General features: G+C 43.1%; 2 protein-coding genes across 2 annotated transcripts in view; one reads left to right on the forward strand and one right to left on the reverse strand.

The window, feature by feature from the left end:
* Positions 1-11917, reverse strand: part of LOC146862321 (ureidoglycolate lyase-like) — a 368574-nt gene extending 356657 nt beyond the window's left edge. The window contains exon 1 of the mRNA XM_085641525.1: positions 11841-11917. The gene's annotated coding sequence lies outside the window, so the exon portion shown is untranslated. The remainder of the gene's footprint in view (positions 1-11840) is intronic.
* Positions 11918-12407: 490 nt separating this feature from the next.
* Positions 12408-27664, forward strand: part of RAB33B (RAB33B, member RAS oncogene family) — a 34919-nt gene continuing 19662 nt past the window's right edge. Inside the window, exon 1 of the mRNA XM_085641526.1 lies at positions 12408-12954. Within this exon, the coding sequence (XP_085497652.1) occupies positions 12685-12954 (270 nt within the window). The 5' untranslated portion in view covers positions 12408-12684. The remainder of the gene's footprint in view (positions 12955-27664) is intronic.

Genomic DNA, 27664 nt, shown 5'->3' on the forward strand with positions numbered 1-27664 from the left:
CAACAAGGCCACTGTCGTCCGTGAGCAATGCCAGGGATTGAGCCAAAAGGAGGAGATCGTGGAGAGGCGGAAACCCCGAGCTCTGAGGCACTCTACCGTGGGCTTGAGGACCTTAGTGAGGCACCATGGTGCGGAACACAGCCCGAATGGCAGGGTAGTGAACTTGTATACCTTCCCTTTCCACTGAAACTGAAGAACCCGGCGGTGCGAGGGGAAGATGAGGACCGCCAAGTATGCATCTTTTGAATCGAGACGCACCATCCAGTCGTCCGGGCGCAGGAGGTCGCGCAGCAGGCGGATTCCCTCCATTTTGAAATGGCAGTACACCAACCAGCAGTTGAACTCCCTTAGGCTGATAACCGGGTGTTGGCCCCCATCGGTTTTGTCCACCAAAAAGACGTTGCTTAGGAAACCCCGTGGGTGAAGGGAGCTGGGGACGATCACTCCTTTGCAAAGCAGATCTGCCACTTCCTTGTCTACCAGGGCGGCCGGGGCTTCGGCAAACACTAGAGGATGCGAGCGAAGTTCCTTCACCGGGCACCCGTAGAATTCTATGTGGAACTCTCTGATGGTCTGGAGGACCCATGCATCTGAGGTGATAGCCTCCTAATTGTGCGCAAACAAAGCCAACCTGCCCCCTATTTGTGACTGGGGGGAAGGCAAAGTCTCACCTGATTGGATCTAAAATTGACCTCTGGCGGCGCCTCTGGGGCCTTGGCCATTGTAATGTCTTCTGGACTGGGAAAACTACTGCCTGGGCTGTTCCTGCGTCTTCTTGAGGCCTCTGGAAGGGGCTTGTGTGTAGAAACAGCCAGTTGAGCGCCCCCTGCCATGACCGGCCCCGACAAAAACCTTCCGGTGGAACACCTTCTTTATGGAGGCCTGTGCCTTGTCCATGGTGGTAAATGTAGCCACAAATATACTTTGTTCCTTAACAAAAGGCTCCCCGAAGAGCCCCCCGTGAGCCACTGCTCCCGCCTCAATTGGAAGCAAGGGCCACAAGTTTGGGGACCACCTTGAGCAATAGGGAGTATCTCCTCTCAGTTGAGAGGGCGCAGTTAGCGCTGCCCAGAAAAACGATGGAACACTGGGCCCAGCCAGACACAGACTCAGGAGATAAATGGGTATTGGATGCCTTAGCCTCCTCTGCGAGGTCCAAGATTTTAGTGAGGGGCCCGCAGGCGTCCAGGAGCTTGTCCTGGCATGCCCTCTAGGACCTATCTATCCCTTTCTTGGGGTCACGGATGTATTTCTGGAGAAACGTGGCCTTTCTAGGGTCAATCTCGGGGGTGACTGCCACCTTACCCGCTAGGGGGGGGCAGGGGCATTCTGCCCTAAGGCAGGCCCTGACCTCTTTCTCCAGAGGTTTCCTAAGGCGACTCGCCACAAACTGGGTTACCTTATCCCCAGGGGTCCATTCAGTGGATCGTGGGTGGAGGAGGACCTCAGGTACCAGCATGTCCTAGGGGGGCTCCGCGCCACCCACAGATGGGTGCCAGGGCTGTGACGGGCCCGCTTCATCGGTGGATTCACTGGGTGAATCATCACCATCGTCCCCCTTGCCTTGCGGGGACAAGGGGACTCCTTCCCCTTGCAATTCAGGTGTTTCCAGGGAAGGGCGGGCTAAAAAGGCCTTTTTAAGGCGCTCAAAGGCACCCAGGTCGATGGCAGGAGTGCTTGCGCTTAGGGGTGCGAGTGAGGGGGGATTGTTACCCCTAGCAGGGCGGTTATCAGCATAGGAATACGCTATTTTCATAAGGCGTCGTTCAAAGGGGCCCATGGCCGCTGTGACCGCCTGGTGGATGGAGGCATCCACTGCCTCACAGAACTCATCATCCAGGGGAAGAACCTGCAGGGACTCCTCTTCTACATACTCCCCATCCATGTTGCCAGAGGGCTCACCAGGCTTATAAGGAGACGGGCAGGAGAGAGAAGGGGGATCTTAAAACTGGTCTCCCAGCCGCAGATTTTGGTGAACCTAGGGTTCTAAATTTTGGTGGGCTGAAAACCCTGACTTTGGCCGTGCAAGCGCGGTATTCTGTGCTCAAGAAATCACCCCGGGGTGGACTCACTCAACTGTGAAAGGGTATCCTCTCGCCTGAACCGAGCCCCTTATGGCAGTTTACAAGAGGAAATATGCACACAAGAATGGGCTCTTGGTACCCAAAATCTACTGACCAGTGTGAAAAACGGGCGTCTGGATGCCAAATTTGAATAAATACTGACCCGTGTACACAGACGTAAGGCTTCCAGGCGGCTCAGGCTGTGGCTCGGAGGGGGCGCACTGCTGTCAGTGAGTGCGCTGTCAGTGAGTGCACTGACAGGAAAGGTGCGCGCTGCCCGCCGAGCAACGAGACGTGGCCCGCGTTCTACGTGCGCCCTCTAGCAGCTCGCGGTCGCTACTGCATTGCCCAAGACTGTGAAGCGCCGCGGTTGGAGCGATGAGGAACGCTCCCGCAGAACACAGAGGTGCGGCGATATCGTCCCGTGATCAACACAAACAGGCATAAAATTGAAAACACAGTGAATAAGCGCATTCGATAATAAATAAGGAAACTGAAAACTCATGACTTAACTGGTGGAGGAGCAGGAAAAGAAAGAGGACGTATCCCAGCAGCCTCGTGCCTTTCAGGACGTCCAGAGCGGCCGATTGGTTCACCTTGTCATTGACCTTTCCCTGGGATTCATAGGAAAGATAGTTTTTGTTTTAAAGTTGAATACTGCTGGTTGGAAAATAAAGAGATAGTAGAGCATAATCCTCGCCTCCGGTCCTGCCATAGAATTCCCAATCATTGGCTCAGGAAAGAACTACTAAATATACGAATCGGAAATAATCCAGGTTATATTAATGAAAGGATTGAAGGGGCTATGATAGCCCACGAAGGGAAGTATACCTGTAACCTAGGTGCAAAATGCCACATTATGCATGTCCTACTAGACTATCTCAAAGTCCTTGATGCACGAAAATTGTGTTTATGGCCAATCTTTTTAAAATATGTTAGTAATCGTGCACAGGCAGCAGACTTGTTTACTGAAATGCACTCTATAGATGTAGCATGTGCAATACGGAGGTTTATGCTTGAAGTTAAAAAAGTTCTTAAAAATGTATTGAACTGGAGTTTTTCTATCAGTATAGTCTATGATGGAATGTATACTCGTTTTTATTAATGGAATGGGATTTTATAACTTCAATACAGATATTTTAAGACGGTTTCTAATGGAACTGGAATTTTATATTGTTTTTATACAGATTATATTTTTAGATGGTTTTTAATGGAAGATTGATATGCTCGTACATGTTTAAGGACCAATGGTCTAAATAAACAGTCTTTTTGACTGACTGACTGACCTAGGATTCATCTATTTTATTCCTCCATAATTTTGGATGATTACCGGCTCCTTTGTGATTTCGGTGGCTACTTACTCGCCGAACACACTGCTCTTTACTTTGTAGTACGATCTTGGGTCTTTAGTGCCCACCTGGTTGGTCTTCTAATTTTTTTTTTCACTATCTTGACACATAGGTCACCAGAGCACTATGATCCTTGTACTTCCATTATTGGGGTTCATATACTGTACATACTCACTCACAGTCAGGGTTCGAGTGGCCCTGTCACTTTTCTACTCTGTATTTCCTTGTCTATATTATTCCTTTTTATACTTTGGTGGATGATTTGTCAATTTCGTTCTACAGTCTGTTTGTTTTATATTTTTGCACACTTAATGCTTATGTGTATATGTATTAATATTGTAACGATGTCTAATCAATAGTAATATATACGTATTGTGAAGTCGCTAGACTTAGTGACGTTTCCAAATGTTTTTTATATGTTTTGGCTTTAATGTGAAGTCTGGATTTTTTAGTACCGTTCTGAAGTTGGGGTTGCTTGATTGTACATAAGTAATCACATTCCACACTTTGAATTGTCGAGTTTTTGGACCATCAATTTATAAAAGTCTTTTACTTTTTTGCAGCCCTGAGGAAACCCTTGAATGGGTGAAACACATTGGCTGCGTGTGTATATCTTTTAAGAAGAAGAGCACAAAGAAAAAGTAAAAAAGACCTACTCGTCTTATCGTGCTTTATTGTCTTTGCTCTAGTAATGTTTTTTGTTGAACTCCAAACGCAGGTTTTTTGAATTGTTTCCTCTCGTTTCATGTTTACCAGACAGTCTTCAAGCTGACATTCTGAGTAGATAGTTTGTCATCGAAGAATATTTTCTTATCCCGAGACCTATCAGTAAATAGGCAGGAAGTTTGGAGCTCCATATCTAGACATATTTGCTTTGAAATACAATGTTCATCAGAACAAATTCTACTCAGGACTCCCCGGAGAGGGAGCAATGGGACTGGATGCCTTTCTGACAATATGGCCTAAGAAACTGCTATATGCATTCGTCTGTTTCCACTGATCCCAAAGATACTCTCCAAAATTCAGGAGGAAAGCAAAGGTGATAATGAATCACCCACGGAGGTAGTGGTTTCCATTGCTGAAAGCTCTTGAAACGCTTCCTCCTTGAGTTCTTCCTCTTTGTTCTTCTCCTCTCAGACTCACAACTCTTCCTCGCTAACCATCTCTGTTGCCATGGAAACTGAGAGGTTACCTTTGTTGAAGACAGGTTTTTCTATTCATATAGCGGAGATCATTCAGAATTAGAGGAACATCAACAACTTTGAAGGTTTATTCAAAAAAAGTTGGTGTCTTTTTTAAGTGGTGCTCTAGTCACAATCAACTTCTGGTTTTTGTCCTTCTGTTTTACAATTTCTTTTGGATGGATTTCATCTCAATCTTTCTATTTCTACCCTTAAGTATCAATTGTTTGCAATTAAGACTTTCAGAGAATTTTCTGAACCAACAAAGGATGTAGAAAGTTTAATTTCTAGACTTCCAGGGTGTTTCTGTTTTTAAATGCGTTTCTACAGTGATTGCTCCTGCCTGGAATCTCCCTCTAGGTTTGAAGGCATTCCACTGTCATCCCTTTAAAACGCTGGATTTTGTTGAGTTTGTGTTCTTTTCTAGCAGGTATCACCTCAGCAAAAACAGTGGAAAAACATTCAGCTTTATTAGGTTCTCCTGAGTTTTTAGGAGTTTATGATGATGATGTTATTCTTAAACCTGTACATTCTTTTAGCACTAAAATAAATTCTTATTTTCTTTCATATTTCTCATGTGGTGATTCTCCCTTCTTTCTATCCTACTCCTCTAAATGAGCAATGTCTAAGCACAGTGGCTGTTGTGTTAAAAAAAAGCTCTCTGAATGTATCTCAACAGGTCATGTGAGTACAGAAAATTAGAACATTTGTTAGTGGCCTTTGGACAGTCAGGTATTTAATGAAAACGACTAAAATGACACTGAGCAGGTGGAATAAGTCTACTACCCAGCTAGCGTATGTAAGTCAGAATGTAAGCTTCCATTGAACTGTTCAAGGCCATTTCCACAAGGGGGGTGACGACATCCTGGAAGGAGTTTCTGTTCAAGAAATTTGTTGGGGTGCAACCTAGTCATCTGCCTATACATTTGTAAGGCATTGCTGACTTCAGAAAATTGCTGGTTTAGAAACAAATTTTGGACTGGATGTTCTTAAATATGCTACGTTTGGAAAAAATATTTTGGTATTTTATAGTTTATTTCAAGAGGTGATTGGTCACTTAAATGTATGTCTTGATTGTGACAAAATCTCCGTGATTTAGTACACCTCAAAATATAGTGACTGGCACAAGTGTTGAAGAAATACCGCTAAGGTTACTTACTGTTATGCTTAGTACTGTAAAGCTTGCCCTCGCTACAGTCATTATATCCCAGCCACATTCCCCTTCTTTGGGCCTTCGAGTATGCTTGTAATGTACAGGAGGATGCTACTAGGAATTTGAGCAGTTGGGCACCCAGTTGGGTGTGGGGCATACATTTTCAGAATTCCTGGTCTGTTTCCTTTCTCAGAGGTGAAATTCTATGTCAGGACAGGAGGCTCCGATTATGCTTTCTCATTTCTTTATTAGAAATGCTCAGCAGCCAATCAGATAAACCGTAGTAAAACGAAAAAACTACAGTACCCATGAGTACCAGGGTACCACGTGACCAACCATAGAGTCTCACATATAAAAGCTAATGAATGTGAAAATACGTCCTCTTTCTTTGCTGCTCCGCAGCCAGTTAAGTGCCTTTATTGCCTATCTTGCTACTTTGTATTACTGTTACATTGTTGCGCTTTATTTGTTATACCCGCTTTCAGCGTGCTTGCTTTATTCGTTTCCTAGCTTGCTACTTTGTTGCGCTCGCGTTGCCTAGCGCTTGTGTGTATCTCTTGCGCGCTGCTTCATACGCGCGGTACACGGTCTGGGAGCGTGGTGTCACCTCCCGTGGTCCGGACGCTCGTCGGAGCGTCCGTAGGCATTTTTCTGGTGGAGTGGGAGTACGGGGGCAGAGGGACTCGCGCTAGTGCGCGAGCTCCTCTTTTACACCTATCTCGAGGCGGCCGTTACCGCGCATGCGCGGCGGCCATTTTCTTTATTTTCCGTGTTCTACACGGAGCTTAACTGAATCGGTTGTTTCCACACACCGCTGCCCACTGCCTCAGAGAGTTAATCGCCCCATTGACGCCCCTCGCTTATTTAAGGCTTTGGGCTGTATAATAGAGCATAGGCACTGCCTAGAGTGACATTTCAGCAAGCCCTCCCTCCACAATTTATTTCTATTTGGTAAGGTTTTTCTACCTTTCCTTTTGGCTTGCTGTGGGGTTCTTCACTCCCCCTGATTTGTGCCTTTGGCATATTTATATTTTATTGGACTTTCATTTTGTGGGCTTTAATATCACAGTACTGTGACAGAACATGGAGGATTACTTTGAGGAGGATGTTTACTCCTTTGATGATGACGACTCTAGCTTCCTAGAGCAAGATTTGGTGGAGGCTCTGGACCAAGGGGTTAAACAATCCGTAAATAGAGCCCTTGTCCACGCTATTAATCCTCTCAAGCGTCATTTGACAAATTACGCCAAACAGCAAGGTTGGTTGCCTTCTTCACGATTATCGCACTCTCCAGTTAATCCACATAGGTCGGATTTTAAAAGACTGGCTAAATCTTTAGCTTCCGACAAGGCTCCTTCTGTGTCATCGCTGGGCGCTGCTGCCTCTGCTGGACTTTTGACAGACACTGAAGGTCCTCCTTCCTCTTCTTCGGACCAGGATGTTCCTCCTCCTCGCAAGAAATCTCGTAAGGAGCATTACGTTGATGCTCCTACGGATCCTCAGGTCCTTACATTTGAACCATCTGAACTTTACCATCCCCACTCATCTTCCTGGCTTCCTTCTCCTGCGGTGGCGGCCTATGTTCAGGCGCACATTCGTCAGCCCTTTGAAAAAGATGTTCGTGCTCGCCTCCGCTCTGAGTGCCCTCGCCCGGATCTTGCTGACCATCTGGCGGACACTCCGGAAATTGATCCCACAATGCTTTCGTATCTCAAAACATTTGCAAAGGATCCAAAGAAAGGGCTTGACAGATCCTGCCGTTCCTGTCAGGATAAAATGCTGGATTTATTGGGCCCACTCACCAAGATTCTTGATCTTGGATTTCACGCCAAGGAGTCTTCCTCTCTTGTGGATCCTGACGACCTGATAGAATGGGCTCAGAGAGCCATTTGCCAGTTAGGCAACGCAAATTGTGCTATTTCGAGCGAGCGTCGTCGCTCTATCCTTCTAAAAATAGACCCGAAGTTGGCAGAGCTCTCAACTTCCGAATCTGGCCCAGTGGCACAGGGTCTGTTATTTGGCCAGCCTTTTCTTAAAGAATTAACAAAGTTTGTGGCGACCTTCAGCGGCCTTGATAAGGCCCAAGCTTCATTAAAACGTGCACTTCGCCTGGTTTTTGCCAGGGCCGGACGACATAGGGGACGCTCGTTCGGCCGTGGCGCTCCTAATACCTCACAGAGGGGTTATCAGTCCCAGAGAGGCAGTGGTCAGGAGGCTGGATACAACTCCCGCTCCAACTTCTACCCATCCCGTAAAGAACGAGGTCAATTTAGAAAAGGCCGTTCCGGCGGAAACCAGGGTGCCTATCACGACTCCAACACCTCAGGTGAGTTTGATTCCTTTTTCCGAGGTGGTTTTGGGGGGCAGGATACGATTTTTTCTCCACAACTGGCGTCTAATCTCAAACGATGCTTGGGTTCTGCAAACTGTTCAAGGTTTCAAGATAGAGTTTTATCAGTCCCAACATCAATCCCTCCCTCCTCATCCACTAAATTTTTCCCTTCAGGATCAAGGGTTTATCTCGGCCGAAATCGACTCTCTTCTCAAAAAAGGGGCAATCATTCCAACTCTTCCCCATCCACAGGGGTTCGTCAGCACTGTTTTCCTGGTGCAGAAAAAAGGGGGCGGAAATCGTCTAGTCCTAAATTTGAAGGATTTCAACGGAAGTGTTGTTTACAGACACTTCAAGATGGAGGGGATCCATCTGTTGCGCGATCTTCGCGAAGGGGACTGGATGGTTCGCCTCGACCTCAAGGATGCGTATCTTTCTATTCCCATCTTCGAGCCTCATCGCCGATTTCTTCAATTCAGTTGGCTGGGAACTTGGTACGAGTACACAGTTCTCCCATTCGGCCTCTCGTCAGCACCTTGGTGCTTCACGAAACTTCTGAGGCCCGTCGCGGAATGTCTGCGTGCTCGGGGTGTCCGTTTAATAATCTATCTAGACAACATTCTCATCATGGCGGACAGCCCCCTCACGGTTTTATCACATCTGGAGTGGTCTATCGACCTCTTACAATCTCTCGGTTTTCTCGTCAATCCTCACAAGTCTATCTTGACCCCTACACAGGTAATAGAGTTTCTGGGTTTCCAGGTGAATTCCCTTTCGTGTCAACTTTTACTTCCAACCCAAAAGATTCGGTATATCAAGAGGGAGTTGCGGTCGGTCCTTTCCAGACAGACTGTGTCGTTGAGATCGTTAGCACGAGTTGTCGGTCTACTGGCATCCTCCATTCAGGCGATCTTCCTGGGCCCTCTGCACTACAGGGCTCTTCAGAGGTTAAAGATTCGTCATCTCCAAAAAGGTTTGCGTTATTCCGATCTGATTCCTCTTTCCGCGGATGCGAAGAGCGAGATGCAATGGTGGTTAGACCACATGGAAGCCTAGAATGGGCGAGCCCTGTTCGGCTCCTCTCCGGATCTGGTGATAGAATCCGATGCCAGTCTATGGGGTTGGGGAGCCCGGTGCGGTCCCGTCTCGACAGGGGGTCGATGGTCCTCCCAGGAACTATCCCTTCACATAAACTGTCTGGAACTCCTGGCGGGTTCCTTTGCGATACGCTGTTTTACTCCTCTTCAGTCAAATTGTTGCATTCTCCTCCGCATGGACAATGTCTCAGCGGTCCGGTATGTCAACAAGTTAGGGGGAACGAGATCCAAGATTTTGGCGGAGATCGCCAAGGATTTTTGGCACTTCTGTCTTCAACAGAAGATCACAGTTATTGCCGAATACCTACCCGGCTGTCACAACCAGATTGCGGACTGGAACTCTCGCCATCTTCGTGACTTCAGCGATTGGCGCCTTCATCCTCGCATTTTTCGCATTCTCCGTCGGACTTGGGGTCTATGCCACCTAGATCTGTTCGCTTCTCGCCTGAACACTCAGCTCCCTCTGTTTTTCAGCTGGAGGCCGGATCCGAAAGCCCTAGCCACGGATGCATTCCTTCAGACCTGGCCGTCGACTCTTTGTTACGCCTTTCCCCCGTTCATGATGATTCCCAGGGTTCTGGCCTACTCAAAACGTTTTCAAACAGAGTTGATTCTAATCGCTCCGCTGTGGAGAGCTCAAGCGTGGTTCCCGGTTCTTCTGGAGATGTGCTGTGCGGTCCCGTTCCTTCTTCCCCAGAAGTGGAATCTGTTGTTGGATCCCCTGGGCAATCCGCATCCCCTTGTTCTATCCGGCAATCTCCTTCTGTTGGCGTGGCGAATTTCGGGGATCGCTGGTCGCTCCCAGGCCTTTCAGGCGATGCTTCCAAATTCATCAGTGACGCCTGGTCTCCCAGTACTCACAAACGATATAGAGCCTCATGGAAACTATGGTGTGACTTGTGTGTTCCGCGGGAAGTTGATCCCGCTTCAGCGGATGTGGCTATGATTATTAATTTTCTGGCCTCTCTCGCTTCCTCTGGTTTGGCTTATCGCACGGTCAACAACTTCCGTTCCGCCATCTCCACGGCTCATGTTCCTATCAATGGTAAACCTGCGGGTGAGCATCCCTTGATTTCCAAATTACTTAAGGGCATTCGTTTATCAAATCCTCCGTGTCCTAAATATGTCTCGCTTTGGGATGTTTCCATTGTTTTGAAATTTTTGGAAGCCTGGCCTTCTAATTCTTTGCTTTCCCGCAAGCAACTCTCTGCCAAACTGACTATGCTGTTATGTCTTGTTTCTTGCAAACGAGTCTCTGATGTGCGTGCGTTAGACTTGGCAGGTCGCAGTTTTACACCCGAGGGTGTCACTTTTCTTATTTCTAAACGCACCAAAACGGCTACTTCTTTTGTTACCTATCCTTCATTTCCTCACCATCCCAACCTTTGCGTTGTTCAGTGTGTCAAGGATTATGAGGTATGTACTGCCCCTTTACGTTCAGATCCACAGGGTCAATTACTTATCGCTTTGCAAAAACCTTTTCGTCCTGTTACGCCTGCAACTTTAGCGCGCTGGGTTAGATGGCTCTTGTCTGAGGCTGGAATTGATGTTTCCATTTTTGGTGCTCATTCGGCTCGTGGGGCTATGGCCTCTAAAGCGTTCTCGATGGGTGTTTCATTATTGGACATCATGAAAACCGCAGATTGGTCTTCTGACTCTGTGTTCAAAACTTTTTATTATAAACCTATTGACCATATTGCTTCTGTAGTGGTGGATCAGCTTTGAACAAGCATAATCGGAGCCTCCTGTCCTGACATAGAATTAAAAATTTGCAAACATTCGTGACAAGAATTTTCAATTCTATTAAGGACAAGGAGGCGAGGATTATCCCACCCAAACTCATGATTTGTTCTCATGTTTTTCAAAAGTTATATTTGCATTTGATTTATGTTAATGCATTGGTTTCTCTCTTTTATCCCCCCCCTTTTTTTGTTGAATTCACACTCTTTATGGGATGAATATTACGGCTGTACATTTCCTTTCAGGTTCTGACCCGAAATAACGACCCTTCGGTTCCTCCTGCTTACTCTGCTTGGATGGTCTGCTGTCTCCTGGGTTCTGCGTTTGCTGTTTCTTCTATCGTCAGGGTGATCACCGGCAGTTGCTGATGGATTCTTCCACCTGGCATTCATCGTTTTTTCATTGGACTTCCTGTTTCCTGCGAACTGTTCCTCACCAAAGAAAGAGGACGTATTTTCACATTCATTAGCTTTTATATGTGAGACTCTATGGTTGGTCACGTGGTACCCTGGTACTCATGGGTACTGTAGTTTTTTCGTTTTACTACGGTTTATCTGATTGGCTGCTGAGCATTTCTAATAAAGAAATGAGAAAGCATAATCCTCGCCTCCTTGTCCTTAATAGAATTGAAAATTCTTGTCACGAATGTTTGCAAATTTTTAATTCATCTCAAAATGAAACGACTTAGGTGAAGGCAAGTTCTATGAAAGTAATGGTTAAAAGCGTCCCCTTTTAACAGACATTACACGAATGATACGTGAGTAAGGGAGACAATGATACATATACTGAATTAAACAAAAGCTCCCGTGGAAAGGCTGCAGACTGCAAAAACACATTTGAAAACTAGATTGCACTTTCGTGTTTTTTTTGTCTGAAGCATGACATCATAAATTAAATCTAGCATTATGGGAAACACCATACTGACCCAAGCGCGAAGATCCTTTCACAGAAAATGACCCGCATGAAGTATGGAAACCTCCAAACTTTCAACTTCGTCACTGCGAGGTCACGTGGTTTCTGTGACCCACTTACAAGAACATAAAAGACTGCGGACATTTTGGAATGGTAATGGTTTTCGTTATACTGTATAAGGCGGTTAAAAAACGTCGTTCGTTAGGTAAGCTGTGGGCAAACCTGCTTAAGGAGGCTGTAAATGTATTTACAACGCACTGGGAAATAGTGCGCCGAAAGCTAAAACAAATGGTGGCCAGCTTCGAAGATATTAAATCCGTTGTTAGTATGCTGTATTAATGAAAAAATAACTCCCTTTTCATGATGCAACTAGTTATTGTTTTGTACTTCACACACCATTTTATTTCCACATGTCCTCGTAGCGCGCGAAAGTGCCAGTGGAATATTTCACTTTTGACCAAGATGCAGCTTTTTTTTGTTGTTTTCCTGTGATTGTTTTGGTGGAGCCGGTGTCGCCCGGCGACGTGGCCAGGGCGGGACCTCATCCTCCCCAAGGTCTGTGACTGGCTGGAAGCTCGACGACTCGGAAGTGCTGAATACAGTGAACGGCAATGGTTGGGTCGCTGTCACATCCCTCTAGTTTGAAACATCTGTGGGAAGCTCAGACTCCAGCGGCAGTTCGGGACCCCTGGACCACAGCTGGTGTCTAAAGTTGGCCGCAGCAGCCGGGGGCGGAGACTAGCAGCCCGGAATGGCCCGGGGCCAGTGACTGGGGCGGTTGAGCTGAGGCAGGGTTGTCTGCCTCTCGCGCCTCTGTGTACTGTCTCGCGCCGCGGCGGCTCGCTATCCTCCCGGCCATGGCCTCACCCTCCGTGATGGTTCCGGTGCCTGACACCTCCTGGGCCGAGTCGTCGCTAGAGCAGAGCCTGACGGCCAGCACCGCCTCAGCTGTGCTGCCCCCAGCCCGCTCCCGCATCTTCAAGATCATCGTCATCGGAGACTCCAACGTGGGGAAAACCTGCCTGACCTACCGCTTCTGCGGGGGTCGCTTCCCACAGCGCACCGAGGCCACCATCGGCGTGGACTTTCGGGAGCGCACAGAAGACATCGACGGCGAGAGAATCAAGGTGAGCTCGTGGAAGAACATGTTCATGGCTCGAGCAGGGTAGCAGTGGGTGAAGCTGAATGTTAAGTAGGAATACAACCTTCAGTAGATTTAGAAGTCTTTTAATCCAAGTAGATAAATCACAGGAAGCACTGCCGGTTACAAGACTGCCATCCTCCGGGTGCCTACTCTAACTCCCAACTGCCCTCAACCTTGTTTCATGGGACGATCACATGTTCTATTCTAGAACATACTGATCGTGCCATGAACCAAGAATACAAATAACAACATAACATGAGCTCGTGCATGCAAGCACGAGAAAAGTAATTAAAGGTACATAACCAACACATAACACATCTTCCCTCCTTAATAAAAAAAAAAATCATTAAATTATTAAACCTAGCCAGTAAGTTTGTTTTTGACAAACGATACAAAGTCAGACATCCAAACAGGTCTTTTTTTCTGGTGTTTCTCAGAGAGCAGCGAACTGTTTGAAACCTTAATAACATCAGAATTACAAATAGGATTATTCACAAATTCTTTGTCATTAACATTATCCAGAGCAACAAAATCTTAGTCATCAAGGTTATCAACAGGTTTCAAATGATCCTTTAGGCTTAGCTAAACATTCTTATCTGCTTTGAGAACAGCACTTCTACTTAAATTCCAAACCTTGTTATCAGAGAGCCTCACCGAATTCTTAAGCACTTCTTTTACCTCAAAAGGACCCATGAAATGACTCTCCCCTTTTTTAACTTTCCAAGGTTTCTTAATCTTAACAAGCATACCTACACTAACAATGGGATCATTTACAGTACCTCTTTTTGTCAAATGGTTCTTCAGAAGATTTTCCTTTTACTATTTTAAAAATCCAAATCAGACTTAGTAGATAAAGTCAACCAAACAGGATTGCATTTGGTTCTTGGAAGCCTACCTCTCATGATTTCAAACGGAGAATAACCAGTCATGACATTAGAGGAGGTTCTGTACATCCAAACAGTTTTACTAGTTTGTAGTTCCCACTTATCATTATCAATACCAGCGAATTGAACTGCACCTTTGAGAACCCTGTTGAACCTTTCAATAGTGCCATTACCGCTTGGATTGTACAATGAAGTCGTGCAATGAGTAATTCCCACTCTACTAAAATACGCTTTAGCCTTATTAGATAAGAATTGGACCCCATTATCAGTAATAAGGCGTACAGGAAGTCCCTCTTAAGTGAAAGTCTCATCCAAGAAAGAAAGAACAGAATCAGTATCGACCCTATCAACCACTTTGACAACCAGCCATTTGGAAAAAACATCAATGGTTGCCAACACATATTTGGCATTAGGTCCAATAGGACCCATAATATCCATAGCAATAGTATGCCAGGGAACATCAGGAATATGGGGATCTCCCATATTGGTTTTAAGGGTAACCAAAGTTTTATCAGCATTCGCACAAATAATGTAGTCCCTCACTAAACCTTCAATAAAGATATCCATCCCTGGCCACCAGAACAAATCTTTTACCTTCTGTTTGGTCCTAACAATACCGCAATGACCTTCATGACCATGAGAAACAATGTTTTTCCTCAATTTATACGGAGGAATGGCCCGATCACCTCTTTTTAGTATACCATCCATTAAAGAAAGTTCGTCCCTAATCTCCCAAAAAACTCTAAGCTCAGGACTGATGTTTCTTTTATGTGGCCAACCACTGACAATGAATTTAATTACATAATTTAAAACTCATTCTCAGATTCCTTGACCCAATTATTGCGGTCGATCGGTATGGAACCTTCATCATGAACTAACGCAATATGAAAATTAATTAACAGAAAAATTCCCCGTTGACAGGGGGGTGAGGCAGGGTTGTGTGCTTGCACCCACCCTGTTCTGTCTTTTTGTCAATGGGGTAATCGCCCATCTGTCTAGGATAGATGACATCGATGCCCCCAAATTGAACGGCAGCAGAGTGCCCGCTATAATGTTTGTGGACGACACTCTGCTGCTGTCTAAATCCCCTATGGGAATCCAACGAATTGTGGATGGGTTCTTGAAATTTTGCATCGAGAGGGGCCTTGAAATCAATGCCTCTAAGACCAAATTTATGATTTTGAACCCCACCCCTTCAACACGCCCAAACCCTATGCTGGGCACAGTGCGTTTGGAGAGGGTCTCCACATTCGAATATCTGGGGGTAACCATTAATGAGAAACTGACATGGGGGACCCACACGATCAAGGCGAATATGAAGCTAGCTCAGAAAGCGGGTGGCATAACCAGAATGGTGGGCAAATCTATATACCGCCCTTTGGGCCCCATGTTACAGATCTACAAATCCCAAGCTCGGGGCTCAGTTATTCATGGGGCTGAACTATGGGGCCATACTCCTGTCAACAATCTAACATCTACAGAAAACAAATTTCTGAGGCAGTTGGTGGCTCTCCCTCCCAGCACGCCCCTGCTCCCTCTGAGACTCGACCTTGGTCTCAGGCCAATTGCAGAGGAATTGGGTCTAAAACCACTTACCTTTTGGCAACGTGTTTGGAGTAGCCAAAATCTGGGCAACTATAGAAGCGACCTTCAGGAATTTCTTGCCCTACCCAACACTAGTAACATCCCTTGGTTAATTTACGTAAAAAGTTTATGTGAAAGCCTAGGTTTGCAGGAATTATGGTCTGATCCCGCAAACTCAAGTCTGAGAATTTCACGGAAGGCACTTTCTCAACTTTATTACCAGTTTAAGCTGACCTCAACTCTACACAGTATACGGGTGGGTTCATTGACAATCTCATTCACATATCAGAAAGATTTTTACAAAATGGAAAGCGTTCTGGACGGCATGGCTCCTGTACTGGCGAGAAAGCTTTACCTACAGTGGAGGTACGGCTCTCTACCACTGAGGGCCTTTACTAGCTCCTGGTCCAAGCCCCCAACAAGTGAGCAATGTCCAGCCTGTCTGAATCATCAGGAAAGTGATTTACATGTGTTATTCTTCTGTAAAGCTTACCAGAGACCAAGGAAGTGCTGGCTTTTACCCATTCTAAAAAACCTTGGTTTTAGGCAATACTTGCCCGCCTTTAGAACACTAAAATTCGATCTGTCGCCTCCAATTGTTTTTGCAGTGGCAAAGTATTTACTGGCTATGTGGCATGTTAGAATCAGCCTCCTAAAAAAGGTCGGCTTAGTATAACTGGTAATTTATTCTAGAATACATTTCTTATTTTTTTAAATGTAATTATTATTCATTTTTATGATAACCAACTGTTTTTATGTCAATATTTGGATATTAATAACTCTGAACCTTTTATTGTAATGTACTATATCTTTGATGATCTAAATGATCGAAATAAAGATTCTAAAAGAAAGAAAATTATCCCACTCATTGTGGTTACATTCTTTCAGTGGTAAAGGCATCCTTGATAAAAAATCAGCTGTTGCATTTTCTTTACCAGGAAGATATTCAATTGAATAAATAAAATCCTGCAAACGCATAGACATACAAGCAATTCTTGCCGAAGCATTCAACATACCCTCTGTGGTTAAAAGACGTACTAGTGGTTTGTGGTCACTCCTAATAATGCATTTCTTTCCCCACACAAATACTCTAAAGTGTTCAAGTGCCCAAATACACGCTAAAGTTTCTCTTTCAATGGTGGAATATTTCTCCTTCGCAGGTGTGAGTGCTCTGGAGGCATGAGCAATTATACACTCTTTACCTGTGTGGGATTTTTGCCCTAACACAGCTCCAAGACCTCTCGAACTTGCATCAGTAGTAATGATGCAAGTAAGCACAGGATCAAAACCTGAAAGAGCAGTAGCCGAGCAGATTGCTTTTTTGACATCATTAAATTCTTGTTCACACTCATTTGACCACAAAAACTTATTTTTGCCCTTGATAAGTTGTCTGATATTGAATGTGCGACACGAAAAATTTTGCACATACTTTGGATAAAATTCTGTAAGCCCCAAAAAGGAACGAACATCGTCCTTGGATTTAGGGTGGGGAGCAGATTGAATGGCCTCAACCAAATCATTTTTTGGTTTTATTCCCTCATTACACAATTCATGACCAAGATAGGAAACTGATTTAACCCCAAATTTACACTTGGAATGTTTTATGGTCAAGCCATGCTCAGAAAGAGCCTTAAAAACATTCTCTAATGCAGACAAATGTGTTTGTGAGTCACCACCGAAAACAAGAATATCGTCTTAAAAACAAACAGCATTATGACAATTCTTTAAAATGTCTCGCATGACTCGTTGAAAAATAGCTGCAGCAGAAGCTAAACCGAAAGGCATCCTATTGTACCTGAAACAACCAAACAGCGTGATTAATGCTGTAAAATCCTTGCTATCTTCATGTAATTCAATTTGGTGGTACGCAGATGATAAATCGATAGTAGAAAAGAAATTGGCACCACCAACATTAGTCAACAATTCAGAAATGCGCGGTAAAGGAAACTGATCAACTATGATGTTGTTATTTAAGTGGCGTAAATCAATACATAATCTAATATTTCCATTAGCCCGTTCAGCTACGACAATGGGAGAAACCCATTCTGAGGACTCAATTCTATCAATTATGCCCTCTTTTACTAATGAATCAAGCTCTTTTTTGACATCTTCACGCACCGCTAACGGAATGTTGCGTGCTTTGTGAATTCTTGGACAAGCATCCTTTTTTAACCGGATCTGGAGTTTAAAACCAGCCAACTTTCCAATGTCAGAGCTTAAAACACTAGGAAATTTTTGTAGTAAGTGTTCACCGAGACCATTAGATTCGTCTATTACCATCACAGGGTCTGGACTGTTAGGATTAAGAATAATATCCAATTTACCTTGATCAAACCAACTTAATACAGAAGGACCTTTCTTAGACACATACAGTTTCGAAGTACAATCACGGTTCTTAAATCTAAGTATTAATGTTCGGTAACCAAGGATATCAATCCTTTCACCTGAGTAACCTTCTAGTACATCACCCAATTTTGGCACAAATTCAGACTTCCATACTGCTTCATTAACAATTGAGTAGGGTGAACCTGAGTCAGCATACATTTTAGTATTCACCCCACCAATGACCATATCACAAATGGGTTTTTTCATTATGACAGAAGAATCAAATTTCAGAATGGAAGGGTCCGAATCTTTGATGTTGATAACATAAGAACTAAAATCACTACAACTAGTATTGGATTCATCACCATCACTCTCAATAGTTTGATCAATGCATTTGACTTTGTTACTAACACTTCTTTTGTTACATGCCTTAGAAAAATGACCAATAAGATTGCAATTAGAACATCTCTGCTTGATAGCAGGACAAGATTTAAAATTTGCAAGGTGAGTTTTGCTACCACACCTGTAGCATTTCAAATTATCCTTATTTTCATCATTTTTATTTCTAACATTGGTTTTGTTGTTTTTTGAATCATGAACTCTAGAACTAGTTTGAACACTGACTTTTGCAACTATTTCTTCATTTGTGGTTTTAGAATCACCTTTAACTTGTTTAGCACTTTTACAAGACATTTCAGATTTCCTCACAATGGCTAAAATGCTTTCAAGATCAGAATCACAGTTGACCCATAATCTTTCTTGTATAGTGGAATTATTAGAGTGCATAACCACTTGATCTCTAATGAGATCTTCTTGTAGAGAACCAAAATTGCAATCCAGAGATAAAGTTTTAAGTGCAGAAACAAAACAATCAACAGTTTCATCAGTGAGTTGTTTCCTTTGAAAAAACTTATACCTAGAAATTCCAACGCAGACTTTAGGTGAACTGAACTTGTCAAAATCTGCAATTGCTTTGTCAAAAACATTACTATCACCACTAGATTCTGTTCTAGGTAATTGGTTCAATGCTTTGAGACCTTCAGGACCTAAAGAATGTAAGAAAATCCCTTTTTTCTCAGGTGGTTTCATCTTACCATTAGCGTCCAGTGTATCAATATAATTTAAAAAATAAGCTTTCCATTCTAACCATGGCATACAAGGTGAGCCGCCAGCCGGCCAATAGGCTTAAGGAGGAGAAAGAGTATAACCCTGCGCGCACATTCTTAAGAACAGTCTTAGTGTAACCTCAATCAAAAAATTTTGCACGCAAAAAAAAATGAGAAAAAGATTGAAATACAAATGGAGAATGAATTTCCACTCCAAGGCTCACTTGAAACAATGAGAAAATATCTTCCAGAGAAAAAAAAAAAAATTAAAACAGTTGTGTGAACAAAGCAAATTTAGTTAAACAGTACCTTTTGTGAAGAAATTCCAATTAAAACGGAAGCAAAAACGAAGAAGAAATGGTCTTGCGCTAAACAAAACAAATAACGTGAAGAGAACTTCATCCAAATCAAACTCGGTGCTCAGAGCGTGACGCGTAATAGGTTACGTGCGTAGGGCATCATACGTTAAATCACGGAAGTACGCTCTACGTAAACAGCCGAACTGCGCAGCAAACGAAGACTCTAAGACTCCTGACGCAGGGAATGGAACGAACGGACACTTCTGCTGGAAACACGGTGAGAGGAACGTTGGTTGTTCATTTAAATCGTAACACAAATGAGGATGCTGCTAAATCTCCGCTTGCCACACTGTAAAGAAATAGGCAGCAGAAACCAGGTCCAAGCCCTCACGCCAACACAAACACAGATTCCCCGATGCCCGCTCTCCTCCGAAAGAGATGCCACACGAAACTGTCCAATAGCACACAAACCCAAAGGTGCACTGCCAGGAGGAATTTCGATTCCCGGTGTGAAAAAAAACACCAACTGGATCAACAAAAATCCCAGTCCGCTTCGTCAAAGCTTCACCCAGTGCAAACGTGACACACGAGGCACCGAAATGTAAAACAAATTGAAATGGGTTCGAGCAATCAGTGCTTCCAAGGATCGTCGCCAAGTTTGTTAAGTAGGAATACAACCTTCAGTAGATTTAGAAGTCTTTTAATCCAAGTAGATAAATCACAGGAAGCACTGCCGGTTACAAGACTGCCATCCTCCGGGTGCCTACTCTAACTCCCAACTGCCCTCAACCTTGTTTCATGGGACGATCACATGTTCTATTCTAGAACATACTGATCGTGCCATGAACCAAGAATACAAATAACAACATAACATGAGCTCGTGCATGCAAGCACGAGAAAAGTAATTAAAGGTACATAACCAACACATAACACTGAAGTACCAATGGCTTCCAATCCACTCAACCACTTTCAAATAGAGGGTTAGTGAAAGTAGCAGCACCTGCTGCCTCACATCGGCATCAACCCGCATTGTCGCTTCTCCGTTTTCATAGGTTCTGATTCTATTTTATTTTTTCAAATTCAGGCACCGATTGATACCAGTGCGCCGACGGTCACCACTGCAGTGAAGCAAGTGACCCTCGTTTTATGTACAGAAAATCTTGCGAAATATAAACTGTCAATGGCAATTTTGAATTCAGTACGTTTATTTATGTTTAGGTACTAATACAAATCACTTATTTGTATGAAAAGTATGTTGGGAGAAGAAGTGAAAGAGCTGCACTTTGGAAATTTGGATGTATGGATAATAAGAATAGAAGACAGACCTCTGTCAGTGAGAGTCATGTTAATACTTAATGGAGTCTCTAGGCCAAGTCCTCTTCAAGATTTGGCTTTCTCCGCTTATCTTTTCCAACACTGGGAAAGGTTGAAAATGTATTCCAGACAAGGGCAGAATTCCAACTTTTTCCAGGGTGGGTTAAAAAAGGTGTTGTAGGGAAAGTGAACTTGCAAATACTCAGATTTTTACAGGAGCAAATATACACATCCATATTTGCTCGTGCTACAATGAAGTTCAAACTTTTTCTAGGAGTACGTTTCCAGGCCTACTCTAAAAATTCTTGTGAATTCATGAAAGTCGTAAATCTGCACTAATGCAAGAACAGATATACCATGAATGTAAATTTGTGACTTTCTTTAAGAATTAGGCCTATAATCAGGTCTGAAGTTATATGTAATTTTAATAACCTTTTGTTTCTATTAAATTACATATAACTTCATGTATGGTTAAACTTCACTATGATGGCATTCTGCTATTGTACAATGGGTACATCAGTACTCAAAGTAGTTTCCTTCAGTCCCAGGGACTCCTGTGGCACCATGTGCTTTTTGATGAAGGCCCTGTAGCTCCCACAACAATAAAGTTTTACACTCATCATGTTAGAACAAAAAACAAAACATGCACTGACAAATCCAAAAAGCTGTCAACCAATGCATGACGATTGTCTTTGCCATTGCTTGTTTATTTGTTTGTTTCCCAAAATCTTGCAGAAACTGGCTTTCCATTATTACTATTCTTTGCAAATACTGTCAAATACTATCATGTATCAAACACATTTTACTAAACGACACTTCAAATTAACGGTACCTAAAATTCCTCAGTAGTTTTAACGAATCTTAAAAAAAAAAAAAAAAAAAAAATCTGGTATAATTTGTGTAAATTTAAAACTGAAAGCAAATGATCATCAATCTTGTCTTGAAGCTTCTGTAATTATTTGCATCTAATCCGAGAGCATTCTGGGAGCATTATCAGTAGCCATATCATGTTAAACTTTGCAAATATGGGAAACTGCCCTATTTAAAAGGGAAAAAAGGCCTAGGCTAAAAGCAAAAAATATATTTTTCTTGTGAAAAAGCACTTATGCCACCATCTGCTGTTATGTTCAGTGTTAGCCAGTGGCTGAAGTGAGCAGACCCACTGCCCTATAGTGTAGTGGGCAGACAAAAAATGCAAATGAGGCAATAGCAGACCAACAGATCAAGAGGACTGGCTGCAGGCCCCTATAGTAAAGTATGTTATACATATAATTTTAGTAATATCAAAAGCCCTTGGCTACCGTCGGCTCTAAATATAGAAAGGAGTCAACTTGGTAGTTATTTCTAGAATACAGATCTGAAGGTTCTCTTAATCTGCTGTGGCTTATACATTGGAATGTTAGTTATAACTTGCAGAGTTGTTTCTTCTCATACATTTATAGCTTGAAAAATGATTGCTGCAGGTGCTCTTTATGTTTTTATTGGCTAGGGTTTTCTATATTGTTTCTACCCCTTGATTTGTGTTACTTTAAGTATGTGATGTAGCCAGACTAAGTAAGTACAGTCTAGAAAGAGGATAAGAGGTGGCAAGTTTTAAAAACTACCTAACATTGGTCAGTTTGTGGTTCAAGCCTGCCTTGATGGGATTTGAGCCTAAAAGACTTTTAGATCGAGTAAATGAACAGTATTTCCAAACGTTTCCATTTTTGTGACCCAATTTCTGAATTTCCACATCTTTACCTAGAAACCTTTAGAGCCTTGTCTTGAAACAGTTACTTGCAGCTATCACCGTTTCTTAAGCATGTTTAACCTCATTGGAAGCATATTGTTGCTTCTGGTCTTCATCTAGCTATGGTAGCAGTTAAGGCAAAATCAGGAAGTGGACTCGAGCGTGACTGTTATAGGAGAATATTAGTCATGGGAAAACCATAATACCGTGTGACAGATTCAGGGTTGACTGGCTGACTAAAGTGGCTTATTTCTCCTTGTTTGTCCTGTGATCACACTGTTACAAAAATATGTTTTTGAAATAGTTATTTGTTTCATTTCCTCAGACCAAATCTAGTTTTGTCTTCATAATTGGGATGCCAAACTGTAACGTTCTCCTTTCTAACAACGTAGGTGAGAAGCACTTGGCTATCAAGCTATTTGAGTCCTATTGTGTAGGTTGATGGCCAGCAGCAAAAGCAATTGTACACAATTAAGCCAGCAGTGGATGTGGATGCTATCTTAAGTACAGATACACTTGGATGCCTTATTGTGTTTTTACACTAGGAGCCTACTAAGCTCAGTGCAGCTTCATGGAAGCCACCCTAAGGCCTATCTTACACAGTGTATGTGCTAAATTAAGTGAGTGTCCTGTGACTGACGTGTTGTAGTAAATAAAAGTCTTGAAGTAGAATGGGTTGAGACAGTCAGCATGCAAGTAATGGAATGAAGAATGTTACATACATTCTAGTACCACACTTCACTGCAATAGTAATCACTTTTCTAGGCTGCCCAGGACAAGTTGGCTGGAGCTACAAGGGACAGGGTCACCAAGGGTTGTTTTTTGGCTTCATCATTCTTTCTCTGATCTGGACTGATGTGAAGGCTTTTCTTGAGGTTATGGTGCTTTGCTGCATCCTGTAAGGGAACGAGCTGTTGTTTATAACTGATGCTACAGGGTTGCAATTGCTCTATTTAGATAACCCATTTGTCTTTTCGAGGGTACCGAAGTCAAGTAGTCCTACTTGCTGTCGGAGGCAGTAGGAATTAGAAATTCAGATATAGCATGACCAAAGCAAATAGTCTCCAATAAATCCAGAGCCCATCTAGTGCTGTAACGTCTAAAAAAAACTAGGATTTTTATGTATAGAAAAGATTTATTTTTTATTTTTTTAAAGCAGTTAAAATATGAAACGCTTTGAAAGCGTCAGATTATCATCCTCTGGTTTCAAGATTTTACACTAAATGTTTTTATAGCATATACATATTAGATACTACCTTCTCTAACATTTGGCCACTTGCCCATGCTATCCCCTGGAGCTGTGCTCTGGTTGACTCTGGGCCCTTTGGTTTTACATCAATGTTTACTAAACAGTCAGTTAATTAGACCGAACTACCAGACAAAAATAACATAGTGGAGCTCTGAGTTCAGCAGTGGACATCTCGTTGGACTGAATCCTGGCTGCTCCATTTCTGGGTTAAGCAATAGTTAAACTCCTGTTAAAATGCCAGGACCTAAAAGACCCACCACCCAAAAATCAATTGTCTCAATCAGTTAAAATGAAAGTTATTTTTTTAAGATGTTGAGAGTCTCTGGGTCCAGATCAACTGTGACCAGGGATTCTTTGATACGGAGGGACACGGTTCAGGTTTCCAGACACTGTATAAAACTGCAACTGGTTTCTATATTTCTCAATGAGCACACATTTAGTAGTGGATTATCACACACTTTAAGGTCCCATTATTTGACACCACGGTCTGTGAAGGTTCAGTACCTCGGGCTCTCTACCTGTGACTGACAGCAGCAGATATGGACACCTTAATGGTCTGGCGGAGGATCTGGATGGTGCAGTCTTCCAAGTGGGGATGCATGAAAATGTTTTAAAACTTCTCCTTGATCCACTCGATGCTCATCTTTGATCTTTATCTTCTTCCCAGGGCAGTTTGGCAGAATGGATCTCTTGGTTTCTTGGCAGTTTCCATCTCTGAGCTGTCCTCTGTCACAATATAGTGATCTCCAAGAGTCTGGTCTTGTTTGCAACCTGAGTAGGAAAAGGACAACTCCATATAGAGTTTGTTTCTGGCAGTATATTCTATCCGGGCTTAATGAAGAGTCTACTAGAACTATAAATGATGTACAGTTTACTGGCTTGAGGGGAGTCCTAATTTATTCAACCTCAGTGGCTAAAGCTGGAAGCCTAAACCAGCCAGATTTCTGCGTTCTTTGAAATGTAAATGTTCCCGTCATGGAGAAGTACATTTTCATTCTTTGTGTTAAGCTTTGATTCTGCCCCAAGCAGTACAAGGTGAACTCAGTGTTTTGTTGGTGTGATGCAGTCAGAGCCCCAGCAAAAGGCCACTTGCTAGATGACCGCAATCGCCAAAAAATATGTGCCGTTCCGAAGTAGTGGTCCAGTCCATATAGTTTGATAGATTGGCCCATGGAAAGGTGATCAGAGGCACCTAAGTGGTGGAGCACAAACTCTCACATACCCACTGGTGGCATGCATCATCATCAGGCATTGCTCCTCATTGTGCTGGCGCGGCAATACCGTAGGGAGCCTGCAGGCTCTGTTTGCTGGAGTTCTTTTCACGATAGCCTTAGAGTCTGGAGTGTCAGATTATGTAAGATTGCAGTAGATTGGTCAACAAGTGAAGAGAAAAAACATTAAAATAAACTGAAGCGCCCCTCAAAAAATTGAATTGTTGGGAGCCTTTATTAAGATTAAAAACAATGAGGACCCAGTAGAAAATAATGTTCCTGGGGATCAAAAAGGTTTGGTCAACATGTTTCTTGCCTCAACTTGTCCTCTATAGGATCAGAGGTAACTCGTCAGGACTGTTGCAGCATTTCTAATGCGCAAGGGTTTGCCATTATCAGGTAATATGGAAGACCCAATCACAGTGACCCACTGCTGGTGTAATGAGTTTGTCAAGATAATTACATTAACAGTCCCTAGTTGGCCATATTCAGGAAACCAGACCTGAGATGGGTAGGCAAATGGCGAGGACAAGCGGCATAAAAACGATGTGCTCCGTATCCGCTTGAGTTCTCAAGAGACTTGTCTTTCCTCTTAGTGTTGGGTCTCATAGGGCACCTAGTCTGATTCCTGAATATGGGTAACTAGGGACTGTTATTGCAAATATTGTGATACACTCTTTCGGAAGGAAATTTAAACCAACATCATGGAAACTTGGTAACGAGGCAGCAGAAATTGTTAATCAATATGATTTTCTGGGTATAATTATGATACATAGAAGAGGAACCAAGATGCAACCCTGCTTTAATCCATTTAAAGTTGACATTTTAGGGGATCAAGCATTCCTGCTAGCTAACCTTAATCTTACTGATCTTTGTGTAATCTGTCAAAAGATATGAGTGAGCATTCCATTCCCCATTATGACAATTGGTTACTCAGTCATTCGCAATTTATTCTGTAAAAGCAGAGCTATAATCTGTGTAACCAGCATATAGTGTGGTGTTAATTTTAATTGTCTTTTTTTCCTAGAAGAGTCAAAGCACAGATCTTATCAATGGTCTAACAACCTTATCGGAATCCTGTTTGATTTATTTGTATTAAGTCCTTTTTGTTTGCCAATATTGATAGAGTATTCAATAAGTATTTTTCAAAACGTTTGCCTTCAAAGTCCAAAAGGGCAATTATTCTGTAATTTTTGGGATATTTTTTAGTGGGACTACGACTGCAGTGGGTAACCTGACATCCTTTGATTGGAACTTCATTTTGCACACAAATTTCTATTGTGCATGCTTGCCATTACCATTTGTTGGATAAAAGATATTCTTTGGAGAATATTGTTAAGCAGTTAATCCCCACCAAAAATGTCACTTGTTGGCTCCAGTGGAGTCCTGCCGGCAGCCTGCTAGTACTGGTTGTATCACTGACCGTAATAGTACTGCTTCTGTCCCTGTCCCTAGAAGTACTTGTTCAGCAAAGGCACAAACCCAAGACACAGATGTTTTCTGCTTGCGACAGTCTGGATCCAGAGGAGTAAGTGCCCGTTGGGCATCCACACTGGGCCACAGTTAATTAGGGGCTCCATCTAGTATACAGCCCAGTCTAATGCCCCCAGTTTCCCCTCTCTGCTCTAAAACCCATTTGAATCTTCCCCCTGCTTGCTGTCCATATGAGGCTATTTTAACAGGAGCCCCTCCCCCCACACCCCTTTCAGGGTTCCAGTACAGAATCTTATGCGCAACTTGAGAACAAGGTTTGTCATTGGCTGTCTAGGCACACTGGTTTCGGTGTACAAGAATATGATGATATCCTGCTGGTTAGGAGGGTCGGATGAGTGGGCTCATACACAAACAAGCATTGAAAATGCAATAGGTCTCACCTTTGATTAAGTTAAAGCCATTTGCTTTGCTAATGGTATTGTATTCTAGCTTTGCATGATTTAGTGTATATTTGTGATATGTTGTAGTTGTATGTAGTTAGAATTGTTTTGTTAGCTGGGTCTTAGTTTAAAGCATAGCGTTGGTAGTAAAAGAGCAGTGTTTCAGATTTGGGTGGTGAACGAATAAAAGAATAGTATGTGTGTTAATTTTGTGCAAAGTTATTAAAAGGCACCAGTAAGAACAGTACAATAAATACAAATGGCAAAGGGCAGCTTGCTGCTAATGTCGAGTTTCAGTAAGTAGTTTTTTGACAGCTCAAACGTGCAAAGTCCTGTAGTACAGATTAAAATTGAAGATAACACCAAATTAAATTATTAAAATAGAACTGAAGCTCTACCTGAAGGAACACTTAAGAAAGAATTAGCATTCATTGAAGGAAACAGTATTTTCAAGAACTGTTCAACTGGATTCAAATCTGGTCTCTGCACGCAAACCATCTTGATTGCAACAAGGGGCGATATTAAATCTACGGCTGATTCAAAAGGAAATGCAGCACTTCTGCTATAAGATCTCTCAACTGACGCTGATATTTTTGATCACCCTGCCCTTTTACAGAAGTTCAGCAAGATAGAATTGTATGGAACTGTTCGGCACAGAATTACATCCGTCCTTGTTGAGAGATCTCTCACACTAGGATTTCCTCCCTTTTGCTCTGCACAGTTCCCCTCTACGGCCAGTGTGCCTCAAGTTTTCTCCATTTCCCCACTCCACTTCAAAATGTGCCTCAGCCTCTCCCTGCCCTCACTTCCTCATCCAACTATGCCAACGAGTCAATAATTCAAAAGTTTAAAAATACATCAGATGTCGACATCAATGCCTTTAGCGACTGACAACAGGATGCTAAACTATAAATGCACAAGCTACATTTTTTTTTAAACTCCGGTTATTGGACCAGCTCCTAAATCAACTGGCCATCAGATCTATGGTCATCCCCAAGCACCCCAATGCAAGTAAAGTGCTCAGGATGAACTTCATAACCTTCCTTATAGAATACAAACATCAAGTTAGCAGAGGAACTTTCTACATAGTGATTTCTACATCAAACATCTGCCACTAT

The sequence above is a fragment of the Triturus cristatus genome, chromosome 2_2, assembly GCF_964204655.1.
Source record: "Triturus cristatus chromosome 2_2, aTriCri1.1, whole genome shotgun sequence".
Lineage (NCBI taxonomy): Eukaryota > Metazoa > Chordata > Amphibia > Caudata > Salamandridae > Triturus > Triturus cristatus.